The sequence below is a fragment of the Nyctereutes procyonoides genome, unplaced genomic scaffold (genome assembly GCF_905146905.1).
Source record: "Nyctereutes procyonoides isolate TBG_1078 unplaced genomic scaffold, NYPRO_anot_genome, whole genome shotgun sequence".
NCBI lineage: Eukaryota > Metazoa > Chordata > Mammalia > Carnivora > Canidae > Nyctereutes > Nyctereutes procyonoides.
The window spans coordinates 1506319-1523491 of NW_026575041.1; the positions used below are offsets into that span (position 1 = coordinate 1506319).

The 17173-nt window shown below is 44.4% G+C and overlaps 1 protein-coding gene and 1 non-coding gene across 3 annotated transcripts in view; both read right to left on the reverse strand.

Moving 5' to 3' along the window:
* Positions 1-9982, reverse strand: part of CLPB (ClpB family mitochondrial disaggregase) — a 146432-nt gene extending 136450 nt beyond the window's left edge. For both annotated transcript variants that reach the window (XM_055320580.1, XM_055320581.1), the window contains exons 1-2: positions 9535-9982; positions 5714-5765 (exon numbers count right to left, since the gene is read on the reverse strand). In XM_055320580.1, coding sequence (XP_055176555.1) covers positions 5714-5765; positions 9535-9955 — 473 coding nt within the window. In that variant the 5' untranslated portion in view covers positions 9956-9982. The remainder of the gene's footprint in view (positions 1-5713; positions 5766-9534) is intronic.
* A 1124-nt stretch (positions 9983-11106) lies between these two features.
* LOC129506848 (U6 spliceosomal RNA) lies at positions 11107-11209 on the reverse strand. Its single transcript, XR_008663879.1, has one exon. It is a non-coding gene; the product is annotated as a U6 spliceosomal RNA (small nuclear RNA).
* Between the last annotated feature and the right edge of the window lie 5964 nt (positions 11210-17173).

The following is a 17173-nucleotide window of genomic DNA, read 5'->3' on the forward strand; positions in this document are numbered from 1 at the left end:
CAATCCCAGGACCCTGAGACCATGACATGAGCCAGAGGCAGATGCTTAACCAGGTGCCCCAAGTTTTCAATTTTAATGAAGTCCAATTTATCTATCTTTTTCTTTGGTTTCTTGTGCTTTTGATGCTCTAAGATAGTTTTGCCCAACCCAAGGTCACAAAGATTTATAATTTTAGCTTTTATATTTATGTCTATGATCCATTTTGAGTTAATTTTTGTGTATGGGTGAGGTAGGCCTCCACAGCATTTTTTTGCATGTGGATATCCAGTTGTCCCAACAACCATTTGTTGAAAAGTCAAACTGCACTTCATTCTGAAGTAAAAAATTATGTCTACATAATTAGTCACTGGCTCCTAGTTAGACTGTAAGTACCAAGAGGGTAGGGACTGTGTCAATCTTGTTCACCACTGTATTTCCAGCACTAACCCCAACAACGCCTTGCTCCTAATAAGCACTCATAAACCTTGGTCAAATGAAGTATTATTTTTGTTATTAACAAATACTCTACAACTCTGTGGGTTATAGGTATTATCTCCATGTTACCTACACTCATAGAAGTTAGGCAACCTGTGCCTTATATTTTGCTGGTTCTCAATTTTGACTCATGTACTCTACCCTCCCCTGGGGAGTTCATGAGTTCCTCCAGGGCAGGAATTGCTTCTCCTTCCTCATGGTGTTGCCACCAAAGCAAATTCAGCTCAGGGCTAGGCAAAGAAGACAGGCAGGACAGATGAATGACTGAGGGACAAATGGATAATGCCCTCCATAGCCAGGTCCCTCCCTCTCTAGTTCCTCCTGGCCTCAAACTGTGATCAAGCAATACCAGATAATTCTCATTCATTTGGGGAATATAAAAAATAGTGAAAGGGAATAAAAGGGAAAGGAGAAAAAATGAGTGGGAAATATCAGAAAGGGAGACAGAACATGAGAGACACCTAACTCTGAGAAACGAACTAGGGGTGGTAGAAAGGGAGGTGGGCAGGGGGTGGGGTTGACTGGGTGACGGGCACTGAGGGGGGCACTTGATGGGATGAGCACTGGGTGTTATTTTATATGTTGGCAAATTGAACACCAATAAAAAATAAATTTATAACAAAACAAAACAAAACAAAATAATGTATAATTCCCCCCTCCACACCACACATCCTAGGCTGTTTCTTGCTTCAGTGCTACCACTCATGCAGCCTCCTTTGCCTGGAAAGCCTTCCCCTTCTATTTTCTAAGCCCTACTGATATTTGAAGCCATTTCCTCTAGGATGCTTTCGGTCTCCCAGACTGTTCAGGGGCATCTTCTGGGTTCCTGTCTCACAGCACTGATCACACAATGTTGCCACAGTATTCCCCAGTCTCCTGCATGAAGGGCAGGAATCATGTCTGGTCAGATGCCCCTGGTGCCAAGCACAGAACCCAGCATATGACAGGTGCTCAGTAAATTTTGTCACATGAATACTGGAAAGGGCAGGCAGTCTGAAGTTCAAGATTGATATCACCAGGGTTCCTTCATTATAGAATGTTTGGGCTGATGAACAACTGAGTTATGCACTCAGCAGAGAGGCCCAACTCCCTGCTGGGAGAAGGGAAATGGGTAGAGGTGTTGTCTTTCACTCAAGTTTGTACTGAAGGAAATGTGATCTCCATTGGGAGAACAGGAGGCCTCATTTCTCCTGGCCTTGATAGCTCCTCACATGGCTCAGCCCAAGCCTGGACAGATGTGCCTTTAGTCTGCCCTGTGCCCTAGGTTTCGGGTGAGTGGTTCCTGTATCCAGGAGCCAGGCTTGGGTATAGGCTAAGCCCAGGAGTAGGGCCACCTGCTCGTGATGCTGACAGGTGGGATAGGGGCCCCAGGACAGGGCTTCCACTCCCGAGGAGTCAGAGCTGCACACACTAACAAGGTTTAAGTGCCTTGGTGGAGGAGGGAGGAAATGGCTGCCACAGGGAGAAAGGAGAGAAGGAAGGGAAGAGGAAGGGACTCAGCCTCCCTCTGAAATAGCTAACGGAAGTATGGAAATAAGCCTCTGGACAGCCTGCTTCAAGTCTGCTGAAAAGTCAGTAAAAAAGCAACTTTCCTCAAGTTCTGTTGTGCTGGTGAATAGAGTAAGAGATGTGGGGAAATAGTTGTCCCTGCGTGGGGAGGCACACAATCCAGTAGTTTAAGGTGAAGTCTAGCTCACAACCTTCTTAATATCAAGAACAGAATGTGGTGAGTGGCAGATCCTGCCCTGCTCCTCCAGCCAGGCAGGCTCACACTACATGCAGTTAGCGAGCACCACATAAAGCAAGTCAACAGTGCCCCCATATCAGGGTGACCATCCAGAGCTGCTGGCTTGATTGTCTCAAAAGGTTGTCTCTAAGGATTCTTGATTTGAGCAGCAAGGACCCTTGCTGCTTCTCCTGTTCGTGGACTGAGTGCCTCCTCAGTCCTGATAATCAGTCCTGATTCTCTCCCTAATCTCCAACTTCTCTTCTAGAAAAGGATTATTCTTCTGCCATAGGCAGACTTGGCCCTTTTCAGATGACCTTCATACCCTCCCAGAAAAGAAGGGAGATATGGAGCAAGGGAAGAAGAAATCACAGCCAGGTGAGAAGAATCAAGGAAGGCTTCATAAGGGCTGCAGCACTGGAGCTGAGTGTGAAAGGATTTAAGCAGGGGGTAATAAGTACAGAGTACAGACGGGTAGTGTGTGCAGAGGACTCATATCCAGGACCTAGGAACTTCAGATTCCAGAGAATCCTTAAAGAGGAGGATGAAGCACTTCCCCTCTGAGCAGAAGAACCTCAGGCTGCCGGCCTTAACTATCCAGAGCTTTCCCAAGGCTTTAGGGCTAAGGAAGGTTAGGGGACATCAAGGCAGAGATACACAGAGGCCCACAGAGGGCAATAGGGAAAGAACGGTAGAGGACAATATTATTCACTAGATCTGAGTTTTATACGAAATACTAATATTACAGACCATACTGATCATACACATGGTGACCTAACCAAATACAAGCTATGTTTAAGTTTTTTTTTTTTAAATTTGAGAATGGGACTCTATCCTACTATAGGCAGGTCAGCTGAGCAGAGCTAAAAGCAGGACACAAAGGAAGAACCTAAGAGCAGCATGAAGCACCTATGCAGTCTAGGGCATGGAAAAGCTGAGTAAGAACCTGTTGTGGGAATTCAAAAGAATTGTTCTTCTCTAGCAAGGATAGTCAGGCTCCCCACCTCCACCTGTATGCCTAGCTCTGTTAGCAGAAAAAAACTCTAATTGATAGGTTATGTCTGTTTCCTTGAGACCAAAGCCTGGGTCACCTCCCATCTCCAGCAGGCAGTAGAAGCCCATTCATTCACTCATAAGCAAGAACTCTTCTGGGAGAGGACGAAGGAAAGATATCCTAATTCAGGCCTTCATCACCTTGAGTTTGTCTTATTGAAATAGCCTCTCGAGACATCTGGGCGGCTCAGCGGTTAAGCGTCTGCCTTCGGCTCAGGGTGTGATCCTGGAGTCCCAGAATCAAGTCCCACATCGGGCTCTCGGCATGGAGCCTGCTTCTCCCTCTCCCTATGTCTCTGCTTCTCTCTCTGTGTATGTCTTTCATAAATAAATAAATAAAATCTTAAAAAAAAAAAAAAAAGAAATAGCTTCTCCCCTACTTGTTTATTCTTCACCCTTCTGAATGATCCTAATTGGGTCATTCCCCTGCTCAAAAACCTTCCATGTCTCATCACTGCTTTATAGGATAACAATTCAACACTCCTTACCATAGGCATTTTAATAAACCTTGCACATTGGCTTGTCTTAAACCATCCTCCACCTCTCCCCTTGCAGTGCTGAACATGTACCACCTCAGCAGTACCAACATGACACTGGGCCCAGCAGCCAGCCAGCACCTCCTGCTCCCTGCCTTTGCTCAGTTTGTTCGCTACCCTTTGCCTCAGAGTGGGGGGACGGAGGGGGACACAGGAGGTGAGAAGAGTAAGAGTAAGATTGTTGTGCTGAAAGGCAGGATCTGTGCCTTGCTCATCTCTGACTCCCTTACAAGGGGTGAAGGGAGACTGAGTAATCATGACAAAAAGAAATGAGACAACTGAAGGCAGGAGAAAAGAACTAGAGATACACGTGAAAGGCCCCTACAAATGCTATCCACACGCGTGAGAAGGAATGTTCTGCATCACACATACCGCAAATCCAATCACTTTCTGCATTCTTTTGGCAGGTGTTTAATTGCTATCAGAAAAACACGGTATTTGAAAGAGCTAAAATAATCAACACTCAGGGGCTCAATGGAATAGGGTAAACTCAGCCTCCCCAGGGTGATGAAAAAGTGGATTCATAGCATTGCTGCTTTGCAAATATACCACCTAAACTGGGTTGCCAGAGGAAAGTAGCAGCCTGGCAGTCCTCGGCAGGAAGGCTGACCAATCACCAACAGGTGACTTAAAGGTCAGCAAAGGCCTGAGAGGAGGGGGCACAGCCAGTTTTGCCCCCTCACTCTCTTATACTGCAGCGTAAGGAAGCGAGGCTCAGCTGTTTCTGGGGAAATGAAGATGCCATGCACAGCTGGCAGTTATGAATGGCTCTTATAACAAGCTGACATCTGTGCTTGGTTTTTAAGATGCATCATTGCATGTTTATTAAACTATTGCTCCATCATATTTATTTGGCTACGAAACAACTCCCAGCCCATACTTCCAAAAGTGGTTTATTAAAAACTAAGCCTTGAACATTAATACTCAAAAGCACCCTTGAGAATCAATAATAATGCTGCAGATAAAATGAAAGGGAATCAAAGCCGTAAGTCTTGGTGGGGCCTGCAGCTGACTTTCAACACTTTCTCAATGTGCAGGCAGCTAGAGTGAGGAGGAGCACCAAGAATGTGGCAATGGGTGAGGGGTAGCCACCCAAAACATGGGACTTCCTGTCTAAAATGTGGATGTGGTAGCAAGGAAGAGAGGATATCTTGTGGCCCCTCGTTTTATACAAAGGGCCAAAAAAGGTCAAGATGAGGCCCAGTGCAGGCTACTAATTTCACCAAAAATAAAACCTCTGCCCCTAACCAACAGGCCCATACTGATGCCCTATGCTGGCCTCGGTCTGAGCATCTATCCTGGACACAGACTGCCCAGCCCTGGCACCAGGCGAAGCCCCAACCTAAGTCTTGTCCCTGCCAAGAACCTCAGATCCAACCTACCAGTGGTCTAAGCAGCCCAGCTGAGCCAGACCAGAATAATGCAGTTAGCTCCTGAGGAGTCCAGCATGTGCACCCCAACCCCTTGGGCAGATCTTTCTAGCCTTAGAAGACCTGACAGGCTTCTTTCAGCTCCCTCCTAAATCCCCAAACCTTTCCATGGGTCCCCAACTGTATTCCAAGGAGGCAACAAACAATAACACATGGCCAGTTCCACAAAGAAATAAGAACAAATGGGAAGATTAGGTAAAGAACCCACAGGATGTGGAAGGGACTCTACACCATGCCCTGCTAAGAACAAGACAGTGGAAGGATCCAGAGATGTTTGGGGTCAAGAAAAAAGGGGACACAGGGCTGACTTCCTACCTTAAAAAATCTAAAGGTTGACCTGGAGCCCAAGTGACTGTGACTATAGGGAAGTTACAGGGTTCACTTCCCAGATTACTATGAGGATTTCCTCTAAGTCAGTCACCACTGGAGGAATGGGTTCACCCAGCTCAGGCCCTCTTGTGGGAGAGAGCAAGTCCTGGAGATCCAACACTCACCTGCTGACTTCTTGGACATTGTTGGCACGAGCAGCTTCCATCAGGGCTATATCTGAAAAGAAAGGGGGCACTGGTCAGATCCCTGGCCAAGACCTACCATCAGAGCTGCATGGGGGGCCCAGGAAAACAATGGAAATGGAAGCACTTGAGAAACATGGGCTTTAGGGCACCAGGGTGGCATAGTCGGTTAAGCATCTGACTCTTGGTTTCAGCTAAGGTCATGATTTCAAGGTTCTGAGACTGAGCCCTGCTTCAGGCTCCACACTAAGTGCAGAGTCTGCTTGGGTTTCTCTCCCCCCCACCACCAATAAAAATAAATTTAAAAAAAGAAAGAAAAGAAACATGGCTTTAACAAGAAAAATGATGCCAAGGTGTATTAAGAGAAAGCTAATCTTCCCCTGCCTGCCTGGTATCCACTGTTAACCTGTCTTCCACATTCATTACATACCCTAATCTTGTAAATCTTATCATACAGGTGATCCAGGTAAAGTACTAGCAACTATGTATAGCCTATGGTAAATGCTTGATAGATGAATCCCTTCACTCATTAGCTAGAAAGCTCAGACTAATACATTTCACATGGCTGTCATTGTTATTAGTCATTCCCCTACCTTGTCCCACTTTCTCCCCCAACTGATTTCTCAACCTATTTTTTTTTTAAGATTTTATTTATTTACTCATGAGAGACACACAGAGAGAGGCAGGCTCCACGCAGGGAGCCCAAAGTGGGGCTCGATCCCAGGACTCCAGGATCATGCCCTGAGCAGAAGGCAGACAAACGCTCAACCACTGAACCATCCATGTGTCCCTCTCAACCTAGTTTTGATTCTCGTATCACAAGTCACCAACCCGACACCAAGAACAGAATGGGGTGGAACAGGCAGGGGTGTGGGCTCCTCTGAGAGTTAAGAGTCTTGACAAGGAGTCAGGAGGCCTGGCTCCAACAGCCTGCCCCTATTCCCTGCTCTGTGGCAGCACTTTTCCCTCTCAACTCCAGCTTCCATAACTATAAGTAGACGCAGTAATTCTTGCCCTGCAAGCCTCACAGGATGCCGAGGAAATGAAATGATGGTTGAAAACTCTGCCAACTCCTCAGTGCCAAGCTCAGAAAAAGGGAGACCCAAAGCAGAGGGTGGCAATTCCTTAGGAATCACCTAGCAGAAAAGCAATGCTAAGCCTGACCTAGCCTGAGCAGCCTACAGGCTGTTGGCACCACCTTGTGGCCACAAAGAAAAACTGCCCGGCTCAGAAAAACCATAGTAGAGGTAAATTTTTTTCAAATACCCATGGAGCCCTATATGTCCAGCAAGGTTCTGAGCTCCATTGGGTGAACACTGGAGACTCATACCCAGCACTGCCTCAGAGAGTTCTCAGTCCAGCCAAGAGACTCATCCAGTGAAACATGAGAGGAGGCATTGCAGTAGGGTAGAAAGAGCAGGATATGGAGACAGACCTGAACTCCCACCCCAATTCTGCCACTTACTTGTTGTATGACCGAGCCAACTCATCTAATCTCCTGAGCCTCAGTTTCCTTATGTGAAGAGCAGGGATAATAAGATAGCCACCATGTCATGAATATGCAAACCAGATCTGTGGTTCAAAAATTAGTGTCTCCACCCCATGTGTCAGCCTAGACTCCAGGGTCAGGTCTCTCCTGTTATCTTCCCCCATGGTTCTCCAAGCACACATCCAAGGATGCTCAGGCAGCCTTCAGTTGGAAGAGGAACAAAGCTTCCTCAGAGATCACTGTATCCACTCCTCCCGCACTCTGCAGAAACGAGTGGCTTCGGCAAGGTCACTGGGGGAATGAGGAAGGAGCTGAAAACCAGGGCCTCCAGCTCCTACATGGTACAGTTTCTACAACAGTGTACAAAGGGCCTGAGCTTACAACTCCAAATCAGGGTATAGCATAGGCTAGCAAAGTCTGAAGGGTTGGAAGTGATCAGGGTTTGGTCATTACCTATTTTAGTAAGTAGGAAAAGTACAAACTGGAGCTCCTAGGAACCTCTAAGGCAAGATCCTGAACACCTTCCCAAATCATCGAAACATACTAGCTTTGGGACATTCCCTGCTCATGAATTTTCCATGGCTCTCCACTGCCTACAGGAGAAATTCCAAACCCTCCAAAAAACCATCCTGTCTGACATCTGGGCCCCACTCCATCTGCTCTCATCTCATTCGAAAGACCCCCTGTCCTCCAACCAGGCTGGCTACTTTGCTGGCCTCTGCACACACCACACTGACCTGTGACTCCCATATCCATGAAGCTTTTGCATGCAATACAATCCAACTCAAGACACATTTATGGAGTACCTACTAAGTTCCAGATGCTATGGTGGACAAACGATGTTGAAAGCATTAGGGGAAGGAACTTGTATCAACCTGAAAAAAAGATAAGCTGCATTTCTTGCTCTCACAGAGCTCACAATGTCACTCTCCTTTTCATCTCTTGCTTCATCTTACAGAACTCAAGTTCAAATTCCCCATCCTCCAGGGGTCTCCACCAATTTTCTAGGAATGCCTTCGTGACCCTGCTGGCCCTCAAATCCCCCAACAACACATTGTCAGACCACTCACCAGAACCACAGACCTAACTGCCTGCATGGCCTCCTTAAATGACTTTGTGCTATTAGGAGTTCCACACCTCCCAAAATTGGGCTCACAGAGGGTATTCAAAAAATGCTCAAAGTTATAGAATTGCAGCACGCCTAAGCTAGAAAAGCCCTTACAGTCTATTTCAACTCATTATTTTGTAGATGAGGAAACAAACAGCCTATGAGGATAGAAAAGCAAGAGTCCAAAGCCACAGTGGGAGTTAGGAGTAGAACCAGAACAGGATCTCAGAGGTCCTTACTTCCAACTCAGGACCCTTCCTTTACAGCTGGCCACACCCTGCTAAATAAACGAAGTTCAAGGTAGTCCCCACTCTTGATCCCAAGTCTCAGAGCTTGGGACGCATGGAACCTATGAACACCATGCTTCCCAGCCTTCCCCCTTGAGGAATAGCTGAGAATCTGAGAGGCTGGACTCATACAGGCCAGAAATCTGGCTCTCTGCCTGCTTTCCCAGTCCCTCCTCAGCTCCACACATGCAGGGGAGATGCCAAACTGGGTCTGCCATCCCCCATGGTTACTTTGGGTCTCTAAGGATCCAACTTCCTTGTATTTCTTCTCCTGCCAACAGCCTGGCTTGGCAAGATCACCTCACACCTGAGACCACGGACAACAAAACCCCTGAAGAGTCTGATGAGCAGCCCCCTGGCTGCTGAACTCCAAGACTCAAAACAACAGCACTGTAAGAGTACTGAGAAATCAACTCTTTACCGTGTAAGGGGGGGTGGGAGGGGGCTGAAACCAGGGAGCAGCAAGGGGTGAGCGGTGGCAAAGCTGGCATTGAAACCAGGTCTCTACTTCCTTTCTTAGGCCACCTTAGGGGAAAAACGTCTCTAAACTATCTAGTAGTTGCCATTAGAACACATGGCGGTTTCCTGGAGACCTCTTAAGAGAGGAATTTGGCCGGGCTGAGTACTGGAGCATAAAAGGACCATGCTCTAATTTTAGATGTCTCATCCAACGTTTCCATTGTACAGATGGACAAAGTAATGGCCAAAGAAACGAGGTGACCTATGATGGGAAGTTATACAACTCCGGCACTGAGCTCTCCAGTTCACCACTCTGCCCCGGTAACCAGACGATGTCTGGGTCCCTCAGGACTGAAGCTCTGCTGGTCTAAATCTATAAGCAACTCTTGCCCTCCAAAGATAAGTCAGGTCATTCCTCCCGCCTCTGTCCTCCTCGAACCCAGACTGCCCGGATAATCACCCTTGTTGGACGGGCTCTTGCTGTAACAGTGAACCACTAGCGCCGTGGCCAGGGCCCACATGCTCAGTCCGGCCCCGTTGGGGACCCCGTTCCAGCTGTCCTGTCCCGGGAGTGCTTCTTCTGGGCTAGGAAGGCGTCCCCACGTTGCGGCTACGAGGCACTGGGTCTCGGGGCGTCCTCCCTGGCGCCCCCAGGTGGCTGCCCCTTCTCCGGTGAGGAAGGCTGGCGATGATCCAGGGCGCCCCCAGACGGCCGCCCTCAGCCACTGCGGCTCCCCGCGGCCCGCGGTGATCACACTCTGGCCGGAGGCACTTCCATGACTCCGGAGCGATGGGGACCTAAGCAGCTGGAGAAGGAGCCGCGGCGCCGGCGCTGTTCTCCTCAATACCAGGGACCCCAGCATCCTGATAGCTGCTTCCATCACCCCCTGGTGCCGGCCCCTAGGCTGGCCGCGTCCAACATGGCTGCCGCGGCGCGTTCGAAGACGCCGCGAACGCGGTGGAATTCTGCAGTACTTCACGGGAGTTGTAGTCCACAGCCTTAGATTTTTCCGCAGCTGGAGAACAAATGAACTACATTTCCCAGGAAGCCATGGAACTCGCGTCACAAAGACGGCCGACTTAGAGAAGCCTGGTGCATGTTGGGAAATGGAGTTCCAGTGAGGGGGCGTGGTAAAAGGGGAAATGCCTGAGTGGAACGTGGAGATTAGAATTAAGGTTCGAATCCCAGATCCTCCCGCCAAATTTAGTTAACATATGCGGCGCAGTTTCAGGGATCTTCAGCAGAAAGCCTATTATGAAACGTATGCTTATTTCTTTTAGCCTATTCTCTTTTTAACCTGGGGCAGCTTTTCAAAAAAGTTGTCTAGGATAACCAGTATACCTGTAATAGCAATTCTCTTTATTTTCCTACACAGACTTCCTCTCAGTTAAACAGATAAGTCCTAGTCTTGCTTTCTAACTTGTGTTATTTTCAAAGGGTTTTCAGGTGGGCTGTCGCATAGCATCTCATGACACCTGCATGTGGGCAAGTTGGGTAAGGAATGTTATTCCTGTCTACCTTCAGGAGGATTGCCTGTGTCAAATGAGATAATATGTAGACCACCACTGTCCCTGGCTCACAATAGGTCTTCAAGAAATGACAGCTAGAATTGTTTTCCCTGCTCTAGGGGTGCTCTGGATTCCCTACTGTAAACTAATCTTTAAGTTTTTATTTAAATTCCAGTTATCATACAGTGTAATGTTAGTTTCAAGTGTACAATATAGTGATTCAACACTTAATACAACACCGGTGCTCATCTCAGCAAGTGTATTCCTTAATACCTATTACCTATTTTATCATCCCCCCACCCACCTCCCCTCTGGTGACCATCAGTTTGTTTTCTATAGTTGAGTTTCTTGAGGGTTTCCCTGCTTTGTTCATTTGTTTTGTTTCTTACATTCCATATATGAGTGAAATCATATGGTATTTGCCTTTCTCTAACTGACTTATTTCGCTTAACATAATACTCTCTAGCTCCATCCATGTCCCAGCAAATGGCAAGATTTCATTCTTAAAAATATGGAATACTTCAGGAATTTGCATGGCATTCTAATTAGCATGACTCTCTATGCAGGAGTCATGCTAATCTTCTCTGCATTGTTCCAATTTTAGTATATGTGTGGCCAAAGCAAGCACCCTATTCTAAACTTCCTTTTTTTAAAATTTTATTTAAATCCAATTAATTAACATATAATATCTTTTTGGTTTCAGAGGTAGAGGTCAGTGAGTGAGTCATCAGTCTTAAATAATACTCAGTGCTCATTACATCACATGCCCTCCTTAATGTTCATCACTCAGTTACCCTGTTCCCCGCTCTTCCCTCCAGTGACCCTGTTTGTTTCCTATGATTATGAGTCTCTTACGGGTTGTCTCCCTCTCTGATTTTGTCTTGTTTTATTTTTTCCTCTCTCCCACTATGATCCTCTGTTGTTTGTTAAATTCCACATATGAATGGGATCACATGATAATTGTCTTTCTTGGATTGACTTGTTTCACTTAGCATAATATTTCCTAGTTCCATCCATGTCATTGCAAATGGTTAGATTTCATTTTTTTTTAATGGCTAAGTAGTAGTCCATTGTATATCTATATATATACTATATCTTCTTTATCCATTCATTTGTCAATGGACACCTGGGCTCTTTCAATAGTTCGGCTATTGTAGGTAGACATTGCTGCTATAAACAGTGGAATGCATGTGCCCCCCTTAGATCACTACATTTGTATCTTTGGGATAAATATCAGTAGTGTGATTGCTGGGTCATAGGGTAGCTCTATTTTCAACTTTTTGAGGAAATTCCATACTGTTTTCCAGAATGGCTGCACCAGCTTGCATTCCCACCAACAATTAACAAGGGTTCCTCTTTCTCCTCATCCTCGCCAACATCTGTTGTTTCCTGACTTGTTCATTTTAGCCATTCTGACTGGTGTATTTCATTGTGGTTTTGATTTGTATTTCCCTGATACCGAGTGATGTGGAGCATTAATTCATGTGTCTATTGGCCACTTGTATGTCTTCTTTGGAGAAATGTCTGTTCATGTCTTCTGTCCATTTCTTCATTGGATTATTTATTCTTTGGGTGTTGAGTTTGATAAATTCTTTATATATTTTAGATACTAGTCCTTTATCTGATTTATCATTTGCAAATATCTTCTTCCATTCTGTAGGTTGTCTTTTGGTTTTGCCAACTGTTTCCTTTGCTGTGTAAAAGCTTTTTATCTTGATGAAGTCCCTTTAGTTCATTTTTGCCTTTGTTTCCTTTGCCTTTGGAGACATGTCTAGCAAGAAGCTGCTGTGGCTGAGGTCAAAGAGGTTGCTGCCTGTGTTCTCCTCTAGGATTTTGATGGATTCCTAACTCACATTTAGGTTTTTCATCCATTTTGAGTTTATTTTTGTGTATGGTGTGAGGAAATGGTCCAGTTTCATTCTTCTCCATGTGGCTGTCCAATTTTTCCAACGGCATTTATTGAAGAGACTGTCTTTTTTCCATCGTATATTCTTTCCTGCTTTTTCAAAGATGAGTTGACCATAGAGTTGACAGTCCATTTCTGGGTTCTCTTATTTTGTTCCATTCATCTATGTGTCTGTTTTTGTGCCAGTACCATACTGTCTTGATGATCACAGCTTTGTAGCACAGCTTTAAGTCCAGAATTGTGATGCCACCAGTTTTGGTTTTCTTTTTCAGCAATCCTTTGGCTATTCGAGGTCTTTTCTGGTTCCATACAAATTTTAGGATTATTTGTCCAACTCTGTGAAATAAGTTAATGGTATTTTTATAGGGATTATATTGAATGTATAGATTGCTCTAGGTATCATAGAGATTTTAACAATATTTGTTCTTCCCCTACTCTAAACTTCTTGCAGGCAGAGATGGAGTTTTTCATTTCTGATCCTTTAGTAAGGAACTCAGTAAATAGCTGTTAAAAGGACAAATGACTTATTAAGGTACTCAATAGCAAAAGCATTTTGACCTTCCTATTTTAAGAGATTCCCAGGACATCCTGTCTTATTAACCACTCTACTCACTATAGTAGCTTCACCCTCCCTGTATTCTTAGAATACTTATGCTTCCCAGTTTAGGGCTGGTCTCAGCCAGAAGGGTGATCTCTGAGCTCTCATTACCAGGTGGGTCACAAGATTATGTAAGTTTGCAGCACTCAGCCCCTCCTACTGTAGACAACTTTCCAGAACCCTTCAGTTTACTGCATAACTTGCACCACTGGGTGATCTCAAAGCACTTGCCCAATGAATCCCTCATTTGATTTTCACAAATAACATCCATGAGGAGGGGGCAAGGCAGGATTGAGTTAGAAGAAAACATAAATTAAACAAATAACTGGAGTAGGAAAGTTTTCTGGGTGTGACACAAAACTCAGAACCCATAATAGAAAAGATATATCTGACTCTACAAAAAAAAAAAAATTCTGGTAGTGAAATATACACAGTGAAAAAATGACTAGCTGGGAAAAAATATATTTACCCCACAGTGATGAAGGGCTAAATAATACAGAAAAGTCCTATAAAATATGCAAAAGACCTACCATACAAGAGACAAATGGACTAAAGCAATGCCTGTGCTAGCTTATACTGTGCCTTTGTGCAAAGTAAAGAACAGGCCTCCCTGAGGAGTCACAGCATGCGTGACTAGCTGAGCTGTGTGCTGCTAGATTTCAGCTTCAACTTCCATGAACTGCATATCCAAACTTAGCAGCCTCGAGCAGCCTCAAGCAAAAGACTTGACCAAAGAGCTCACAAGAAAAAATTACAACTTGTATTTAAACATATGAAAATATGCTCAACTACACATATAAGAAAGGTACAAATTGGGGATCCCTGGGTGACTCAGCGGTTTGGCACCTGGCTTCAGCCAGGGCGTGATCCTGGAATCCCGGGATCAAGTCCCACATCGAGCTCCCTGCATGGAGCCTGGTTCTCCCTCTGCCTGTGTCTCTGCCTCTCCCTCTCTGTGTCTCTCATGAATAAATAAATAAAATTTAAAAAAAAAAAGAAAGGTACAAATTAAGCTATATTTGATCCATAGCTTATACCATAAACAAAAATCATCTCAAAATGGAGTATAGACCTAAATGTAAAATGTAAACTCTAAAATTTCCAGAAGAAAACATAAAGAAAAAAAACAAAACAAAACAAAAAACAACAAAAAAAAGAAAACATGAGGAAAATCTTTCTGATGTTCAGTAAGGCAAGGATTTCTTAGATACAATACCAAAAACATGATCCATTTTTTAAAAAGATAAAATTTCACTTTGTCAAAATTAAGAACTTTGGCTCCTCAAAAGCCACTGTTAAGAGAATGAACAGAGGAGCACCTGAATGACTCAGTCAGTTGAAGGGCTGACTATTGGTCACGGTCTCAGGGCCCTGAGATCTAGCATCATCAGTCTCCATGCTCAGTGGGGAGTCTGCTTTAGGATTCTCTCTCCCTCCTTCTGCTCCTTCCCCTGCTTGTATTCTCTCTTTCTAAAATAAACAAATATTTAAAGAGAAAGAGAGAATGAACAGAGTAACCACAAAGGGGAGAAAATATTTGGTTTTTTTTTTGTTTTTTTTTTTAAAGATTGTATCCCCCATTTGTAAATTATATATCCAATAAAAGACTTCTACCAGAATATAAAAAGGATTTTCAAGCTTTAATACAATTAGAAGAAAATTACCCAATTTTTAAAATGGGAAAAATATTTGAATAGACACTTCACTAAAGTGAAATAAGATAAATACATGAAAAGACTCTCAATACCATTACAACTACTGATTAGGAAAATGAAAATAAAAACTACTGTAAATTATTATGATGTATCTATTAGAATGTCTAAAATTTAAAAGACTGACCCTACCAAATACTGGTGAGAATGTAGAGCAACTGGAAAGCTCATATGCTGTTGATGAGAATATAAAATGGTAGAATTGCTTTGGAGGACAGTTTGGTGGTTTCCTTAAAAGTTAAACATACATCTACCATATGATCCAGCCATTCTACTTCAAGGTATTTACCCAAGAGAAAGAGAAACCTATGTCCATACAAAGACTTGATCATTAATATTTTATTAGTGATTCTTACTTTTTTTTATTTTTTACTTATGATAGTCAGAGAGAGAGAGAGAGAGAGAGAGGAGAGGCAGAGGCAGAAGCAGGCTCCATGCACTGGGAGCCCGACGTGGGATTCGATCCCGGGTCTCCAGGATCGCGCCCTGGGCCAAAGGCAGGCGCCAAACCGCTGCGCCACCCAGGGATCCCCTATTAGTGATTCTTAAAAACTAGAAACAAGTGGGGTGCCTGGCTGGCTCATTTAGAGGAGCATGTGACTTCCGATCTCAGGGTTGTGGGCTCCAGCTACATTGGGTGTAGAGATTACTTAAAAATAAAATCTTTAAAATAACAACAATTTTAACTTAAAAAAAAATCTGCTACAAGCAAAAAGAAACAACCTACATGTCTATTGAAATAAGAATGAGGGCAGCCCGGGTGGCTCAACGGTTTAGCTCTGCCTTCAGCCCAGGATGTGATCCTGGAGACCAGGGATCGAGTCCCGCATAAGGTTCCTTGCATGGAGCCTGCTTCTCCCTCTGCCCGTGTCTCTGCCTCTCTCTCTCTCTCTCTCTCTCCCCCTCTCTCATGAATAAATAAATAAATATTTTAAAAAAATAAACGTGCAGTTTAGTGTATGTCAGTTACACTTTTTTTAAAATTTTTTATTTATTTATGATAGTCACACACACAGAGAGAGAGAGAGAGAGGCAGAGATATAGGCAGAGGGAGAACCAGGCTCCATGCACCGGGAGCCCGACGTGGGATTCGATTCCGGGTCTCCAGGATCGCGCCCTGTGCCAAAGGCAGGCGCCAAACCGCTGCGCCACCCAGGGATCCCTCAGTTACACTTTAACAAAGAGTTTTTATATAAGATAAGGGGGTGCCTGGGACTCTTGATTTCAGCTCAGGTCATGATCTCTGGGATGTGGGATGGAGCCCTGACTCAGAGCTCAGAGCCTGTCTATGGAGTCTCTCCTTCCCTCTCTCTCTACTGCCCACCCCCCAGCACTCTCACTCATACCTCTCTCTCTCTCAAAAATAAATAAATAGGGATCCCTGGGTGGCGCAGCGGTTTGGCGCCTGCCTTTGCCCCAGGGCACGATCCTGGAGACCCGGGATCGAATCCCACGTCGGGCTCCCAGTGCATGGAGCCTGCTTCTCCCTCTGCCTATGTCTCTGCCTCTCTCTGTGTGTGTGTGACTATCATAAATAAATAAAAATTAAAAATAAATAAATAAATAATACATAATAAATAAAATTTAAAGCTATAAGGGATGCCTGGCTGGCTCAGTCACTGGAGTATGCAACACTTAATCTCGGGGTTGTGAATTTGAACTCCACCTTAGGTGTAAAGATTACTTAAATAAAATAAAATAAAATAAAATAACCAATCTATAAGACATAGTTGACTTATTATATTGGCAAATATATATTTTTAAATATATTGTAAGCATATATATTAAGTATATAGGTATACTTATGTATGCTATATATATAACATCTGTGGCAGGTTTGTGAAGAAAAAGACACGTTTTTGGTAGGAATGTAAATGGGTACAACTTCAACAAAGGGCTAGCTGACTGACAATATCAAACATTGGAATTTAAATTTTTTTATTAATTTTTATTTATTTATGATAGTCAAAGAGAGAGAGAGAGAGAGAGAGAGAGGCAGAGACACAGGCAGAGGGAGAAGCAGGCTCCATGCACCGCGAGCCCGACGTGGGATTCGATCCCAGGTCTCCAGGACCACGCCCTGGGCCAAAGGCAGGCGCCAAACCGCTGCGCCACCCAGGGATCCCCAAACATTGGAATTTAAAATGCAGATACAAAAAAATAAAATGCATGTATACTTGCCATGTGTAAAATGAGGAATGTTTCAGGATATTTGTAATAGTAAGAGGCAAGAGAAATATCCCAAGCATTCCTCATTGGAAACAGGCTGAATACAGGAGTTTGATTAAATACATTAGGAGTTTGATTAAATACATTAAGGTATAGCTAAACTATAGAATATTGTTTTTTTGATGGAGTAAAGCCTATCTCTTTT